This window comes from Coffea eugenioides, chromosome 4 (genome assembly GCF_003713205.1).
Source record: "Coffea eugenioides isolate CCC68of chromosome 4, Ceug_1.0, whole genome shotgun sequence".
In the NCBI taxonomy this organism is placed as follows: Eukaryota; Viridiplantae; Streptophyta; class Magnoliopsida; order Gentianales; family Rubiaceae; genus Coffea; species Coffea eugenioides.
In genome coordinates this window covers 1,181,681-1,198,061 of record NC_040038.1, presented here as the reverse complement: position 1 = coordinate 1,198,061, position 16,381 = coordinate 1,181,681, and the positions used below count along the sequence as shown (strand labels likewise).

General features: G+C 37.2%; 1 protein-coding gene across 1 annotated transcript; it reads left to right on the top strand.

The window, feature by feature from the left end:
* Positions 1-4,864: 4,864 nt before the first annotated feature.
* On the top strand, positions 4,865-6,923 carry LOC113768151 (protein BIG GRAIN 1-like B). The gene has a single exon (XM_027312400.1). The coding sequence runs from the start codon at positions 5,334-5,336 to the stop codon at positions 6,708-6,710; it is 1,377 nt and encodes a 458-aa protein (XP_027168201.1). The 5' UTR covers positions 4,865-5,333; the 3' UTR covers positions 6,711-6,923.
* The last annotated feature ends 9,458 nt before the right edge of the window (positions 6,924-16,381 follow it).

Below are 16,381 nucleotides of genomic sequence, written 5' to 3'. Positions count from 1 at the left end.
GTACCTGTGGCTGGAAGTTGAAGTTTGTGCTTTCTTTAAGCGGCGCGACCGACTAACTGTACAACCGTAGTACAAGTACTTTTTGTTGCACTTTGGCCACTCTTCATAAGGTTCCTAAGCAGTGCAAGTTTATGCAGCATGATAAGTGTATGCTTAGGATGGCTTTGTTTTTTGTGCATCCTGAACTGTGCAATTTTTTTGGTTCCAGGGAACATTTTTTTACCCCAAAAAGAAAAAGAAAAAGAAAAATAGGAAAGAAGATAGAAAAGCAGTCTAAAGAAACAAAGCCTGTGCAAATTGGGCCTCTACGTCCTTCCGATCCTAGTGAATTTTTGGCCTCAGTTGCTCGTTCATCACTTTTCTTAACAACTCTGCGAATAAAGTTCCAGTGTGAACCCAATGAATGAACAACTCTGGATGTAAGGTTGTTCTTGTCTTGCTCTTTTTGTCAGAGAAGAAAAGCAAAAGAAGACCTTTTGAGGTTGCGTCTTGTGGGATGTCTTAGCTCCCTCGGGATCGCTGAATCTTTCTACGATTGTTTTCTCCTGGGCATTTAACTGTTCACATTCCTTTGCCTTCTGGGGAAAAGACATCAGAACGCAACAACAAACAAAACAAAATGATGGAAATGGAAAAGAGAGGGCAATGGCTCTAAAGCGGTTTCTAGTTTAATAAAGACTCGGCTATATTTGTCGAGAGCATCCTCTGTATGCTTTTAACGGTCCACAAGAACGGAGAGGATCTGATTTTTCATTTTTGGTAATGTAATTAATATTTGCGTCCTCCATTAGTAGTCTAAGCATAGGGTTACAAATACTTAGATGACCACCTTCCTGATCGATACTTTCTTAGGAGGGACCCTGGATGGATAAGGTGAGCTGAGGAAATCAATGTCATAGGAATCTTTGCTTGAAGCGCTATTGATTGTTGAACTACCATCATCACCCCTCCCCCCCCACCCCCCGGGCTTCAATTAAATTTTGCAACTAGTCTCACTCGAGTCTTCTCAAAGGAATAATTACCCCAGATAAAGATCAACCACCAAATTAATCATCAAGTTCTTGCTGCTGCTGCTGCTATGATTTGGTAACCCCTCTCCCAGTAGGCCTCCAGGGTACATACGTACAGCCGTTTCTCCTGCAACCGTATAACAGATATTTTAACATTTGTAGGCCTGTTATGGGTCTGTGTTTAGAAGAAAACTTCAAACATCTGGTGTAGTGGACTCCGACCTAACTTCTTCCTGTTCTACTTTTGAAGTTGACAGTGTACTTGTGCTGGTCTCTCATAATTTGGGACACAAGTGTGAACAGTGGGAGATCCATAGATTACAAATATACTTGTACTGGTTTCTAAAGTGATAATGTGCAACAAACTTGCAGTACTACAAAATAGTGAGGAGCAAGATGAGCCAGTGCTGAGGAGTGAGGACATGTGGGAATTTTGGATATCAGGCTTCGCATACGCATGGTATATTTCATCCACGACTCCAGGAACGATGGGCAATTTAAGATATCCGTAAAAGTTTCCCTGACAGATTAATTTACAGAATTTAATTGTAGTATTCAACTAGACATGAACGTAGGAGGGGACACTGTGAGCGTCATGCTCCAGTTGATTGGTTAGTGTCACATTCCACACATTTCTATACAAGGCTTTTTTTATTTTTTATTTTTGTGGGGAACAAACATTCATATAAGGTGCTTATGCAGTAATAGTGGAGTATATTTCAAGAAAGAATATAAGGCGTTATGAATTTGAACCTGACACAATTTTCTTTTGGCTTATTATTTCTCATCAATGATTATTCAAGACGACTGACAACACCCCAATTCAGTGTGCTGCCCCGAGCATTTATAATGGGATGAACAGCTGCATAAAGAAGGGGCAGATGTGTTATTGCCACCGAACATGAGTGAATGACACATCACACATTTATCTGCTCACTAATTGGAATTCTGGAATTCTCACATTGCTTGATATATAGTAGGAGAACCCTCCGCAGATGAACTGACGCTAAATTATCATCAAGAATTAATGCGGACATTTTCGTTCTGTTTTTTTTTTTCAATCCTCCATCTACCTGCAAAAGACCCTCAAAAAGAAATTCATAGAGTGGTAGTGGTAGTTAAGACTTAAGAAAACAGAGTTTAGTTTCCTACTAACAGTCCCGAAATGATAAAAAGCTGTCTTTTCAATTCAAAGCTTTGTTTGGACGCAGGCGATCAAGGTAATTGGACGTTGAAGCAAACGTCTCTCTCTCTTTTTCTTTGGCTTGGGGAGATGAGGGGTGGTAGTGGCCAGTGGGGGATAATTCCATAAAAGATCAGACATTAAGGAAAGCAGAATGCCACTGCGCGATATTGATGCGTCAATTCTCATGGGGATGGTGGAGACAATAGCAGCCAGCAGTCGACTCCAGTCCATCCAATTCTTTGGTGGGGTGATTTGCATGGGGAAAATTTTTTTATAAAGAAGCTTTTTTCTTCGTTATCATGGCACGTCATGTAAACATCTAGTCTGACATAATTTGGTAGCCAACTAGCTAAGGTCAATGTTAATCCCATGATCACAAATGGAATCTCTCGTACCGTTTTGCACTATACATGAGCTGAATGGAATCTATCTCTCGTATTGCCATTTTTTCCCCCCCACAAAATTTCTATGTTTTTCATGAATGCATTTTTAAATTACTTTTTACCTCACATATATGAAATCTAAATCATTATAGTAAGTTTGTTTACAAAATTTTCAAATGCTCATGTTAATTTCGGGCTAAGGGTTTGGATTATCAAAATCAGTAGTATGATTCGTTGTGAGAGAATAAAGATATTACAGATTTCAACTCTATGACATGATAGCCGGTACAGAGAAAAAAGAACTCAAAATAACCTCCCTGAAATTTATAGGACTACTCATTAGTAATGACTCAACACAGCTCAAACCATTTTCTAGCATCCAGGTTGCACGTATAAACTAAGTGTTGCTTGGTACCGTACTGTAAAGAATGTGCGAAGAATGGCATGTGGGGATTGGGGAAATTGAGGAGTTTGGTAAAGAAGAAGTGCATGTGATTAAGAAAGGAATACTAAAGCGTATGTGCTGCGGAGGCGTTGCTTTATTCAGGCTTTAGCTCATGTCCAAGATTAGTCCCTTATTTAGTATAATTCTGATTACTTGTCCTCGTAATCCTTTCTTTTATCTTTCATGTTGATCCTTTCTTTATCAAAATCTGGGCTACTTTACTTTGTTTTATTCACTTAGTCCGTGGATTGAACTCAGAAGCCACGAGTGCAATCATTGCCCATATATGATCTGATCAACTTCCTCGCTACCTCCTCACTCTCTATATATTTAATTACTTATATTCCCCCCCCCCCCCTCTCTATCTGACGACATAGACACATGCATATATACAATTTTCTCAAGATATGTATGCTTCGTAAGAGTTCAACTTAATTAGGGGTATAATAATAATAATAATTCATAAAGGATAGGTGTCAACAAATTAAAGAATGCGTGACATGAATATTATTACACTTTATTGCATAGTGTAATCTTTTCAGGGGTGGCGACTGGCGAGAAAAGGAAGTTATACATGCCTAGCCAGTTGCCACCATTATCTTTATGTTTAGTTAGAGAAACTAAGCATTGATGTCCTGACCATTAATAGCTTTCCTAACTTAACTGATACTTGAGCGGCACCAGAAGAATCAGATTTATTAAAAGTTGTGTTGGAGACTTGCACCTCATGTTAAATGAATCTATGGGATTTCTTCCATCTCATGTCGAACAATATTTTTTATAGTTTTAGTGAAGGAGAATATTGCCATAAGAATGTCTGCCCGGAAGAAGCGTTGTTGTTCATGTGTAAAACCACAGCCGTTCACACCCCCACGAAACTGGGGAGGATTTATATAGCTACTCAATCAAAAGCCATGCTGCAAGACTGCTGCAAGTGTCAAGAAGCCGTAACATAGTTAACTGAAATTTGGTACTTGCTTATTAGTATATAACTCATGGAACAACATACCATTTGTTCTGGAAAAGCCATCTAGTTTTGTCCCCCTCCCTTTTTTTTCCTCCTTTGGGTTCCTTGTTTCTTCTTGTGATGCAAAAGGATTTACAGAAAAGAGGGAATGAAAGGGTTCAGTAGAATCTACTTCTTTAAGGACAAAAACCATTCTTATTGACCTAATATTGGATTAGAGAAGAAATTGCTTTATCATAGTGTAATGAGTGGTCATACGTATTTCAGTCTCCAGATTTTGAATGCGCAAGTTCTTCTAATAAATACTCGGTATTCTGCAATTCTCTTCTCTGCAAGTTCCTCACAATTGTCTACATCACAAAAATGGATGCACTTCAAAATTATTATTATTATTATTGTTATTATTTTAGAACTGATGACAAAGCCAAATTAGATGCCGATTCGTGGATAATAATGTGGATTGATCCTACCAACTCTAAAGTGGAAACAAGTACGTACACAGTTGGAATCCTCTGTGTCACTATTCAATATCAAATTCAATGTCAATCTCACTTATCACGTAAAGATAAAGAAAATTTAAATAAACAGCACATGATAATTTAAACAATAAGCACATTTGACATAAATATAAAAGTGTACTGAGAAGTGGCACGAAGAATCTCACGTGGACGGCAATCATAAATATAGTTAATGAATGCACTCCACATCAGCAATGCCAACCTGGCAACCCCTCCAGCGTGGACCTAAACCCTGGATCAAGAGCCGGGCTCTGATCCAGCCCAAGCCCATCAATAATTCCATGCCATGACCCCAGGACTATGTATATAAACACCAACCAAAAAGAAAAATTGCACAGAAACAGAAGAAGGAAAGCCTCTCTCTCTCTCTCCCCACCTTCTCACTTCTCAGAGGAGGACGCTTGAGTCAGGCGTGTCTTCTGGCTTTCATTACTTCCAGTACTACTACTCTTCTCTCTCCCTATCTGTAATCCATCAAACATAGCGCATCAATGACTCTTGTCTCCATTGTCTCCATGCCCCCATTTTGCATTCACTCATAGCCATCCCACACCTGCAATTTCCCTCTGCTCTCTGGAAACCTGTGTCTTGTTTAGTTGTTCTAGTTAGTTGGCTTTCACATGATATTGTTTGCCTCCATCAACCTTCCTTTTTTGCAGCTTTTGACTCTTACATAGCAGACAATAAAGCCCTTCTAATATCATTCCCAACCCCTTCTTGTGTTCCTCAAAATACTTGGAACTGTTTTTTTTACACTCTACCTCAGTCCTCTTGTCTCTTTCTCTGTTTCCCCAGGGTATATTTATTTGTCATCCAGCCGAACCATGGATAATCATCACAAGTATTGTTATCGAAAAGAGAGAGAAAACTCCAGCCCTTCATTCTCTTCCACCCTTCTTGACGCAATTTACCGTTCAATTGACGAAACTGAGCACCCTCAGGAAGGGCAAGACGAGTTGGTCCTGTATAAGGAAACCATGAGGAAGAAGCATAGCAGCAACCTGAGCAACTTCAGAGCTGATCATGCTGGCTTTAAAGATGAGATAGACATGGCTAATTTTCAAAGGGCTTGCTTGATTGAGAAGTGGATGGAGAAAAAGGTTGTTGTGCGAAGGAAATCTGCAGCCGATTTTGAAAGAAAGTCGAGAAATGAGGATGCTGCTGCTTTTTTCAACTCCAGCTCCAGCTCCTCGGATTCCAGTTCTGGTGGAGGCTTTTCATCTTCAGAAGCTGAATCTGTCTACGGGGCTTCAGCAAGATCATCATCTTGCTACGGATATGGCTTGCACAAGCCCAAGCCAATAAGGACAAGCGTTTCAGCTCATCAGCCTGAAAAACTCAACAAGCGTAACAAAGATTTCAACTGCAACATGTATGAAGATGGAGGTCATAATCACCAGCCCAAACCTAAGCAAGAAGGTGGGGCCTTTGTTAAAACAAAATCCAGGGCTTTAAAGATCTATGGTGATTTGAAAAAAGTGAAGCAGCCAATCTCCCCTGGTGGTCGACTGGCCAGTTTCTTGAACTCTATATTCACTGCGGGTAATGCTAAGAAAGCCAAGATTTCGTCCTCCAACAATATTGGAATTGGAGTATATGATGACGCAACTTCCGAAAGAAAGGTGAAGTCTGCCAATGCATCGACATGTTCGTCAGCTTCTTCATTTTCAAGGTCATGCTTAAGCAAGACTCCATCTTGTAGAGGAAAATCCAGCAATGGTATGAAAAGATCTGTCAGGTTCTGTCCGGTTAGTGTCATCGTGGACGAGGATTGTCAACCATGTGGGCAGAAATCTTTGTACGACGATAAGCCGAGCATGGATTTGGACGCAGTTAAGAATAGTATTAGGAGTTCGATAGCAGAGGAGCTGAAGTTTCACGTTATGGAAAAGAATCGTAAAGTGGAGGAAGCTGCTAGAGATTTATTAAGGAATTTCCAGAAGAAGGTCGAGCGTGAGCAGTTTGACAGGAGAAATGCAGGGATTGAATCCCAAGTGTTTGATGATCATGTCGTCGATGATGAAGACGAAGAAGAAGATGATGATCTTGATGATGATGCTGCAAGTTATGCAAGTTCTGATCTTTTTGAGCTTGATAACCTTTCTGCTATCGGGATGGAGAGGTATCGCGAAGAATTGCCTGTCTACGAAACTACTAATCTGGGCACCAACAGAGCCATTGCCAGTGGCTTGATTTTGTAAATCAGCAAAAATTTCATAAGGAGAAAAAAAAAGAAAAGAAAAGAAAAGAGAAGGTAGTAGAAGTAGTAGTAGCAGCAGCGAGTCTAGTAGTACTTACTATGTTTATTTATTGGTTTGGGGGTTTACATCAAAGAGAAATGAAATTTATTTCTCTTTCTAATATAAGTTGCTCTTTGTCTTGCTCCTTTACTCCCCTAAATTTTTTTTTTTTTTACTAATCCCTAATTGTACTCTCCTTGAATAAGAGTTAATTGCCAAATTCATCAAAAAAAAGTTGTTGTTCATGGTTTTGGGACAAGATTTGATGAGCTCCGAAGGTAAATTGATTGAACCAAAGTGCAAATTCATCTCAGAAAAATCGCAAAATCAAAAGGAGTTGCTACATACAAGTCACTGGAATGCCCATGAGTGAAGTCATGAGAGCATGTGGGAGTGACAAGTAATTAAGTAGTGATTAGTGAGAATGAAAAAGCGAGTTGTACAGTAAAAGTAAGTGAAATAGGTAGAAACTCATCACAGATTCTGAGATCGCGTTCACACGCGGGATCATGGGCTAGATTAGATAGATACAATCCATCATAACATATACTACTAACCTATAATGCACAAACAGTAGAAGTAGATAGTTTTATTTAGGGCTTTTGCTTTTTCCTTGTCTGCGTGGGGTCTCTCTTTTGCTTCAACATGGCGCTAGCTACAGCATGAGCAAAAGGAGTCTGTTACGCATGCCCGCCCACCCACCCTGAAATTGAATTTTTTTTTTTTCAAAAAATAAAAATAAAAATTTCCAGCAGTAGAGAACAACGAGGGTTGGGATTTAAGAAGTGGCGAGCGAAATGAAAGATTTGAATTTGAGACCTTCAATCTTTCAGGATTGACTTGAAATCGAAGTTAAAACTTAAAAAAATCGAGTCGGCTTGAATTGCAAGCATTTGAAATCTTTTTGTATATAAAAGCATATATTCCCTCTGTCCCACTTTGATAGTCCTGTTTCTTTTTTCACACAGTTTAAGAAAAAGTAGTTAACTTTGTTGGAAAAGTAAATTTAGATTGCTATTTTCCTAAAATACCCTCATATTAAATATGGTACAACTTTATGGGAACTTGAATCAACTCTCATTAAATGGGGTAGGTTTATAGTAACAACTACTTACATTGAATAAGGATATTTTAGGAAAATTAAAATATAACTACATTCTTCAATTGGAAAGTGGACTACAATTTGGGACAGATGAAAAAGGAATATAAGACTATCAAAGTGGAACGGAGGGAGTATACTACTGTAACAATATCACGCAGCATGTAAGAGGTAGATTGCCATTTTTGTTTGTAGGTTTAGCGCAATTTTGGAGGGATGGTAAAATCCGTGAAGGAGTGAATGCGCGTTGGATGATGGATGGTAAAAGATGAGCATAAGCATATAAGCATAGAGGAGGAGAGATGATGAAGAAAGTGAAAAAGAGAGGGAATAGGGGGAGGTGAGGATGGATGGCGGTCTCCAAAAGCTCAGGACACAAAATCTAATGTCAGATCTTTGTTTGGTGGACTGATTTGTCATGCCAATTAATTCCAAATGTGCGACTTAAGAGCTTTAATTTGCCTGAATGAATGATGTCAAATTGCTGCCAATTTGCCAATGCCAAGCAGGACAGCCTCAATTAAACAAAACATGCTTCTCTCTCTGTTTTTTATGGTGCCCGGATCTAGCAAGAGAATTAAGGCTGATACGAGAATATAGCAAGAAGTTTAAACACTCGCAAGAAGTTGACATCTGATGAAAAATGTGTTGACTTCGATGCATCTTTACCATTTACCAGCAGACATCTATTATTGTAAATGTACTCTCTTGGTTTTCTCGTGCACAGGAGGTATAGAATACGGACCATACAAATTCGCCTGTAGAGTAGACTCTGTACTTTTGACTTGTCTTCTTAGCTTCAGCTTTTGTTAATCTTCTACCTTAATAATAAAAATAGGAGTAATCAAGGTTTTATAAGTTGCGGGGGCGTCGTGGTCCACAAAATGCACGAACTTCTAAATCATAGGCTATATCTCAATGTGCCCTCCCACGGACGACCACGGTTGCACCGGAGACCTATCACTCTTCTGTCATATCATTTCCCCCTTTTTCTTTTTCATTATTCCTTTGTTCCGCTTTTTTATATGATGATCGGCCCCAATCCTTCATTAGTCTTTCTTGCCTGTAATTTACTATCAAACAAGAAACCCAATACAATACCAAAAAAAAAAAAAAAAGGGTCTTATTTATGTACCTTTAGAGGATGTTTAATTAGATTGCATTTTCTGGAGGGAACAAAAAATACCTTAACACTTTTCAGATTGTGATCGTGATATATATATATATGTAAAGTAGACACGTAATTATTGAGAAATCTATATATAAAAAAAAATTCATTTATCTAAAACTCACAAATACATAATTTGAGTCGTGTACAAATATTACACCCGCTTATTTTCCTCCCATACACAATCAAAGATTTTGTAACTTGTAGTACGACGGACGGACTTTCGAGGACCACTAAAACTGAATCAACCCAAGAGTGCGATACGTTAATTATCAGATTCATGGTTAATATATAATCCAACAAACTTTGAACAGTTAAGAAGCTTCAACTGCAGGAAAAGAAAAGGCTATCTTTACTAATCATATGCCTGTCCCACATTTCTCGAACTTTTTTCCTCAGTAATATTAAACTAAGTGAGTATATATTAGCATATCTTGTGGATGATGAGACTTGAGACTTTGGGGAGAGGATGTAATTAGGACCCCAGTTAACAGCATTCTTAACACAACAAAAATTGGTCACCTATTAATTATCGTTGTTTCCATGCGAACATAGAGGCATGGCCTCACTCCCAAGCCCTATGTAACCTAGGCCCCAACCTAGCTAGATGCCCTAATTCATACCTAATTATTGAAAGTATATTACTAATATACTAAAATCAGAGTCCACATATATATATACATATACATACACTTAAGAAATAGACCACTATTTAGTTATACTTTTAGCCACCCTTTCGAGCTAGGTCGTGCACGCCTATAAAGTTTCCTCCTTGACAATTATTTTATCCTCGATCTGTCGTACTTTGTCATCTACCATGCTGCATAATGAATAATTAGGAAAGTAATACTAGAATATATCGAAATAAAGCGTATTCCGTACTCGGTGGAGGAGGAGGAATTTGGAAAATTCTCTTCCTAGTGATAATAGGCATATTATCATTTCCCTTAAAGGCTATTGCACGTAGGTAGCTAGGTTGATTTGCTAGTTGATAAGACCATTAGCATAGACTATACAACCCATATAGACTCCTATACTACTATTACTCCATGGCAATCGCATACTTTGAAAAAAAAAAAAAAAAAAAAGTAATCATCTGATATGGCCATACATCCTACACATTCCGAACTAAATAAAGCCCTGATCAGTATGGTTGGTGAAGTGGAGAACTTGAACCGCAATAATGATGTGATTAAGGGAAGAACAGAAGAGCACCAACCCGTATATATAAATATATATGCTGCATTGTGTTGACCGCTCGCTTAGCTTAAGCCTTCAACACCTCCCTAATCATCACCATAATCTTCTGATCCACACTTTAAAAAGCTTTGACGCACTACGTACGTGATGGCTGCTCTCTTTCTTTTTTTGGTATATTCTCTTTTTTTTTTTTTTTTTGTTTTTTAATCTGCGGTGAAACTTTATATGTGCTCACTCCATTTCAAGTCTAATGGAAATTGAGAGTGCTACTAATTGGAGTTCGAAAGTATGTTAAGCATAATTCAGACTATTCACTCAATTAAAGTAATACAGATGGAAGATTTTAGTGTATTATACAACACAAGATTGTCCTTGACATATCAATCAATGAAAAGGGAAAAGATGACAATATCCCTTAAGGATTCACAAACAATTTTGAAACTTTTTTGGTCCGCTTATCCTCCTATGTACGATTACTTTCTTTCGTTGCACTTGATCGCTAGCACTATATACTAATAATGTAGATTGATCAAATTCACGTCTCATTTAGAACATATTTTTCTCCACCCCTGAGATCCATTTTCAATATACTCGTTTATATATATTGCAGAAAAAGGTGTTTTTTTTTTTTTTTTTTGGAGTTGGGGGGGAATTGAAGAAGAAAGCAATCATCTACTGTCAACAAGTACACTACCACCAACTCATGAACGACAAGCATTAGAGGCCCCCATCAGGAATAAATTAGATCAAAATTCGTGTTCCAAAATCCTCCTAATCCAGAAGGAGTTGTTACGATCAATGAAAATATGATTGTGTGTTTGTGGGCAATCCTTGGTTGGGCTTGTTACATACCAACCGTGCACAAGTCACTGGCACAAATAGCATCCAGGCGAAAACATATTAATATTATTCAGCAAACTTGAATCATACATACATACATATATATATATATATATATATATATATATCGGGTGCTGGATGAATTCATCAGTTTGAAGAAGCCTGCCACAAATAGAAATATATATATATATATGGTTTTTTTGATGGTGTCACAGCCCTCAGTTGTCATTTTACAAGGGTGCATGCCGGGGTGACACACCAGACAATAATCCGTGTTCAGTTGTTGTCTGTCTTAAGATACTCTATTCACATCAAAACCACAGCCTCTCGGTTATATATCTGCCCTTGCTTGCTAATCTTCCATCTTCATCTTTGTTTCCTACTGATCATATGTAAACCATAATTGTCTTGATCTGTCTTTATTAATTACTGGATGCAATGATATTATTGAGGTGGACTTCTTGTCATATCGGCTTATGGTTGATATTCTTGCCTTTTCACCTTCGTCATTGACCAAGGAACATGGATCATTTGACGATCAAATATCATATCCCAACCTTGTCCAACATGCATATTTATTGTTCCTTTTGTGATAACACCCTCTCATGTCATTCCGCACAAGCAAGAAATTTGTTCAAAGGAAATAGCAAACGTGAATAAATGTATTCGTATCAGGTGTAATTTAGACATATTAAAAGTATTCCTTATACGTGCGTTTCTATTGAAAATTCAATAGAAAAAATGGTTACCCTCAAGACAAATGGGCTATGTTATGTCATATGTGTGTGTTCCTCAGATAGACAATCTCCTCTTCCCGCTGGAAAAAAAAAATGTAAAATGATGGTGTGCTTTTCCTTTCCTTTTATTGATTGAATTTCAGATTAAAAAAAAAAAAAAAGGAATATTTTAGTGGTAATTGCAGGTTTACCTGGAACTGGGCCCCACATGGAACTGAAATGCTATTGGAGGCTGAGCAGGAGTCTGAGTTTGGCAGCGCACGTGATGGGGTGGCCAGCGTGTTCAAGCCCTGTCGCGGAGGCACACGTGCGTAACCCCATTCAGTTTCCATCCATCCATCCCCGCTCGTCGCGCTCACTCGGTTACCTACCCAACCGGGTCCCGCATGCCCCTGCTTAACCCTGCCCCAAATCTGCCTGGCAACTTCTGCACCACTCAGTTGTTCGACACGTGTCCAACCCACACGTGTGCTTGCGTCACTTTTCGGTCTCTGATCACTGAGTTGTCGTTCGGAAATGGGCAAATCGGGGCCCCCACAACGCGAGAAGGTAAGATCGGAAACTAATAAAGGTAAATTTAATGCGAGAATGAAAGAAAGAAAGCAAGGATACAGTCAGCTTTAGTAAAAGTGAGAAAAGATTCTAGCTGTTGTGGTGGAGGATAGCAATTGTAAAATAAAACACACCAAAAAAAAAAAGAAAAAGAAAAGAGAAAAAGTTGTCGAGAATTTTTGGTGATCCCAAGATGATTGTTTGCTATCCTTTCTCTTTTTCTTTATCGTTGTTCTTTACTTTTTTGTTCCATGGAAGAGAGAAGGGTTTTCCCTCTTTGTTTTTTTTTTAATGTAAAAATTTTTGATACGTGATGATCATCACATTGCCCCGACTAATTTAAGTATTGGCCAAATCTTCTTTTGGAGATGACTGTCTCAACGTTGATTTTTTAATCTACAAAACATTTAAAATCAAAACCTTATCTAATTAAATGATGTCAAACTCATAGACACTTGATATATATATATATATAACAAATGTTGTCGATAACCGACAGGGAAAAAAAGATTTGTACGTAATATGCTAAAATCGTTGGCACATTCCTGTGGTTGGTGTTTCAATTTGCAAGGGAGAAGACTAATGAAAACCAAGAGTCCTTTTCTTTTTTTGTTTTTCCCATGTTTTTTGTTGTCTTGATTGTCGCCTCTAAACCTCCCGTCAAACAATAAACAGTGAGAGATTGGACTTGCATGTTAATTGCTTTTGGAAACAAGTTAATTAGCTAAAGGCAAGGTTACCTACTTAGGCAAATAATTAACAAAGGAGCATTTGTAACACGTAATTAATGATTTGTCATGACGATGCTATCATACACAAATGTTCTTATGGCATCATTTGGAGCTGCCTCCCAAAGGTGTTTCGAAGGTAAATTAGCATTTAGTAGGAGCCACACACACGTTTGGTGGCTTTGGGGTTTTTTTATAAAAATGTAAGAGCAAGTTCATATATATTTCACATATATGTGAATTCCTCTTATTGATTTTTCAATTACCGCACTTGTCGTAGAGCTAAAATCTTTTGCAAAAGATTCCAATGAGCTGTGTTTTGCCTTTAGAATTTGATCTGTGGCCTGAGGACGCAAACATCAAATTTATGGATGTTTGGAGCGGATAACATGAGATTAAGGGATTTTTTTAAAAAATTATTTTTCTTAAGTATCGAGGTGGAATTTTAAAATTTTTCTAAGGGAAGTACACGCAAATTTGAAGTCTTGCAGAGGCGCATATCTATCCCAGAAAACAAAATCGCTTCAAATGTGAAGGCATCTTGTTTTGGACGGCCACATAAAGGTCTTGAGCGTGTAAGAAGAATTATGCGCTTTCTCTATTGGAGCTGTTTTGGAGGGGGGGTGTGTTGGAATTGAGCGTTCACCACGTTATTAAGATTGGCATGTTTGCAAATTTGAAACGTTAGGGATCTAGGAAAGTTTATACACTTTATTTGCTTTTCACGTCTTACTTGGTACTTCATTCTATAATTATATTTGTAGAAAAAGGATCCCCATCAGTATTTTTTTTTTTTTTTGGGTATGACAATTGAGAATTGAATGAGTGGATGAAGACAAATAGCATATCGTAGAAAGAACATAGTACTCCCTCCGTCCCACTTTGATAGTCCTGGTTCTTTTTTCACACAGTTTAATAAAAAGTAGTTAATTTTGTTGGAACAATCAATTTAGGTAGCTATTTTCCTAAAATACCCTCACATTAATTAGAGTACAACTTTATGGGAACTTGAATTGATGGTAAAAAAAAGAATCAACTCTCATTAAATGGGGTAGGTTTATAATAACAACAACTTACATTGAATAAGGGTATTTTAGGAAAATTAAAATACAACTATATTTTTCAATTGGAAAGTGGACTACAATTTGGGACATACGAACAAGAAAAACAAGATTATCAAAGTGGGACGGGGGGAGTAATAATCTTTTGCGGAGATGTCCGTAATTAATTGGTTTTATTTGGTTCGATCCAGTAATACGTACGTACATCAACAAAATTTCGTTCTCTGATATAGTATACTATATAGAGAAAGTTAGAAAGATAATACTCTTTCATCACATTGTTAATGTTATATTTTCACTTTATTGATGATTCAAAATAATATTGATGGTTTATAAACGAAATATAAACGAAATATTTCATTTATATCATAAACACGTTACATTTGGATTGTAACAGCAAATGGAGGGAGTGCATGGGGTTCATCTCGTCCCAAGATGAATAAAAGTAGCGATGATTTGATGGTGAAAGCAAAAGCGTGAGAGAAGGTTATGAATGAATGTTGACGATTTTCGGCACTGAAAGCTTGAAAGATGTGAGTTAGCAGGTGAGGAGATAATTGAGGACGATGGTAACAGATTTAATTTAGGAATCGGACACCATAAAGGCGGCGCCACCATTCTCATACACCTAGAGCACACTACCCACTTGCCGAAATTGCAGTCTATTATTACAGCATATTCTACATCATCAACCGTCATGGTCAGGCTCTGTTCTTATTAGAATCATCACGTTTCACAAAGTAGCTAAGAGCGTTTAATTTCACTGAGAACAGAAAGAATTAAGTGGAGTAGGTTGGGTCATAGGTGCATATTTTTCTCATGAGAATAGAGAATTACTACAAAAAGTGATCTTCTCCGGCGAGCATAGACCCACTTACCAATCGTCCATGCGCGCACGTCAGTCTCAAATCAATAGATGCGGCACCAGTGCAGTGCTGCTGGTTTCGGATTGCATCAGTGTACGATTACCATAAAAGGAGGCGGCGGATATTACTTGCAACCCTTCCTTGACTTGCTACAATTCTTAAATAGGATAATAATAACAAGTCTCAATCATTCACAATCCATTATTTTATTTTATATAGCTTTGTTTAGAATGCGTTTTTTCTGAATTTTTTTTTTAGAAAAATTACTGTAATAATTTGATATATGTAAGATAAAAGAATGATTAAAAATGTGTTAACGAAAAAGTAATAATTTATTTTAGAAAAATTGCTTTCCAAACAAAGCAATCAGTTTGTGTCAATAATTTTATTTTCATACGTGGATTAACATACTAAAAAATCGAGCTCATCTATAAATGTTTTGCCATTCAATTTGCAAAAAACACATTGATGTGGGTCAAAATTATAATGAAAGTGGTGAAGTTTGATTCACCAATAAAATTTAATCAATTTAATTTCAATTTTTGTATAAACTTTAAACAATTGGCGGAATATAATATATATGTTTTTTATTTTTTAAAAATAATATTATAATTATGTTTATTCAAGTGTAATGAAGAGAAAATCCTCTCCAATTAACGGAGATGAGCCTGACCTAGTCATAATTACTTGCCACTTCTAGCTAGCAGCTAACATGATTCCTAGACATCCCTAAAACCTAGGCTAATTGCTTAGAATATATGTAAAAAAAAAGAAAAAACATCGAACAAATGTATCTCTGACACACAATTAGCTTTGAATACCAGTTAGTCACAAATGTATCTAATTACTAGCAAAAATTAAAAAATGTATATTAATTTTACATATATGGATTCTTATTCATGAATTTTGTCGCGTATAAACTGCATTTAATTTACATATAAATATTCATATATTAGCTTACACATGTTGTTCGTCAAAAAATTTGAGCAAGCATTGAATTTTCATTGTACATAGAATTATACTAATTTGCAGTTTGAAAAATATAATAATCTTCCATTTCCACTTTGAAAATTTGATCTTCCTAACTTAAGTGTTATAAGACTCCACAACAAAATCTTTAAGTTATAAAACCAAAATCTTTTATTAGGATTAGTGCAATAAAATCATTTAGATATCTCTTCCAAGAAATAAAGAGTAAAGAAAAGAGTGAAAGAAAGAAAGAGGGCAGCTAGTGCAGTGAATTTTGTGGGCCTTTCATTTCACTTTTGCTACAAAATTCATGTTCCCAAATACATCCCATTTGCTGGCCCTTTTTTTTTTTGCCGCCTGTCCCAGCTGTGCCCAGTCAGCACGGCTGGGGACAGGCTAATTAAAAAAAATT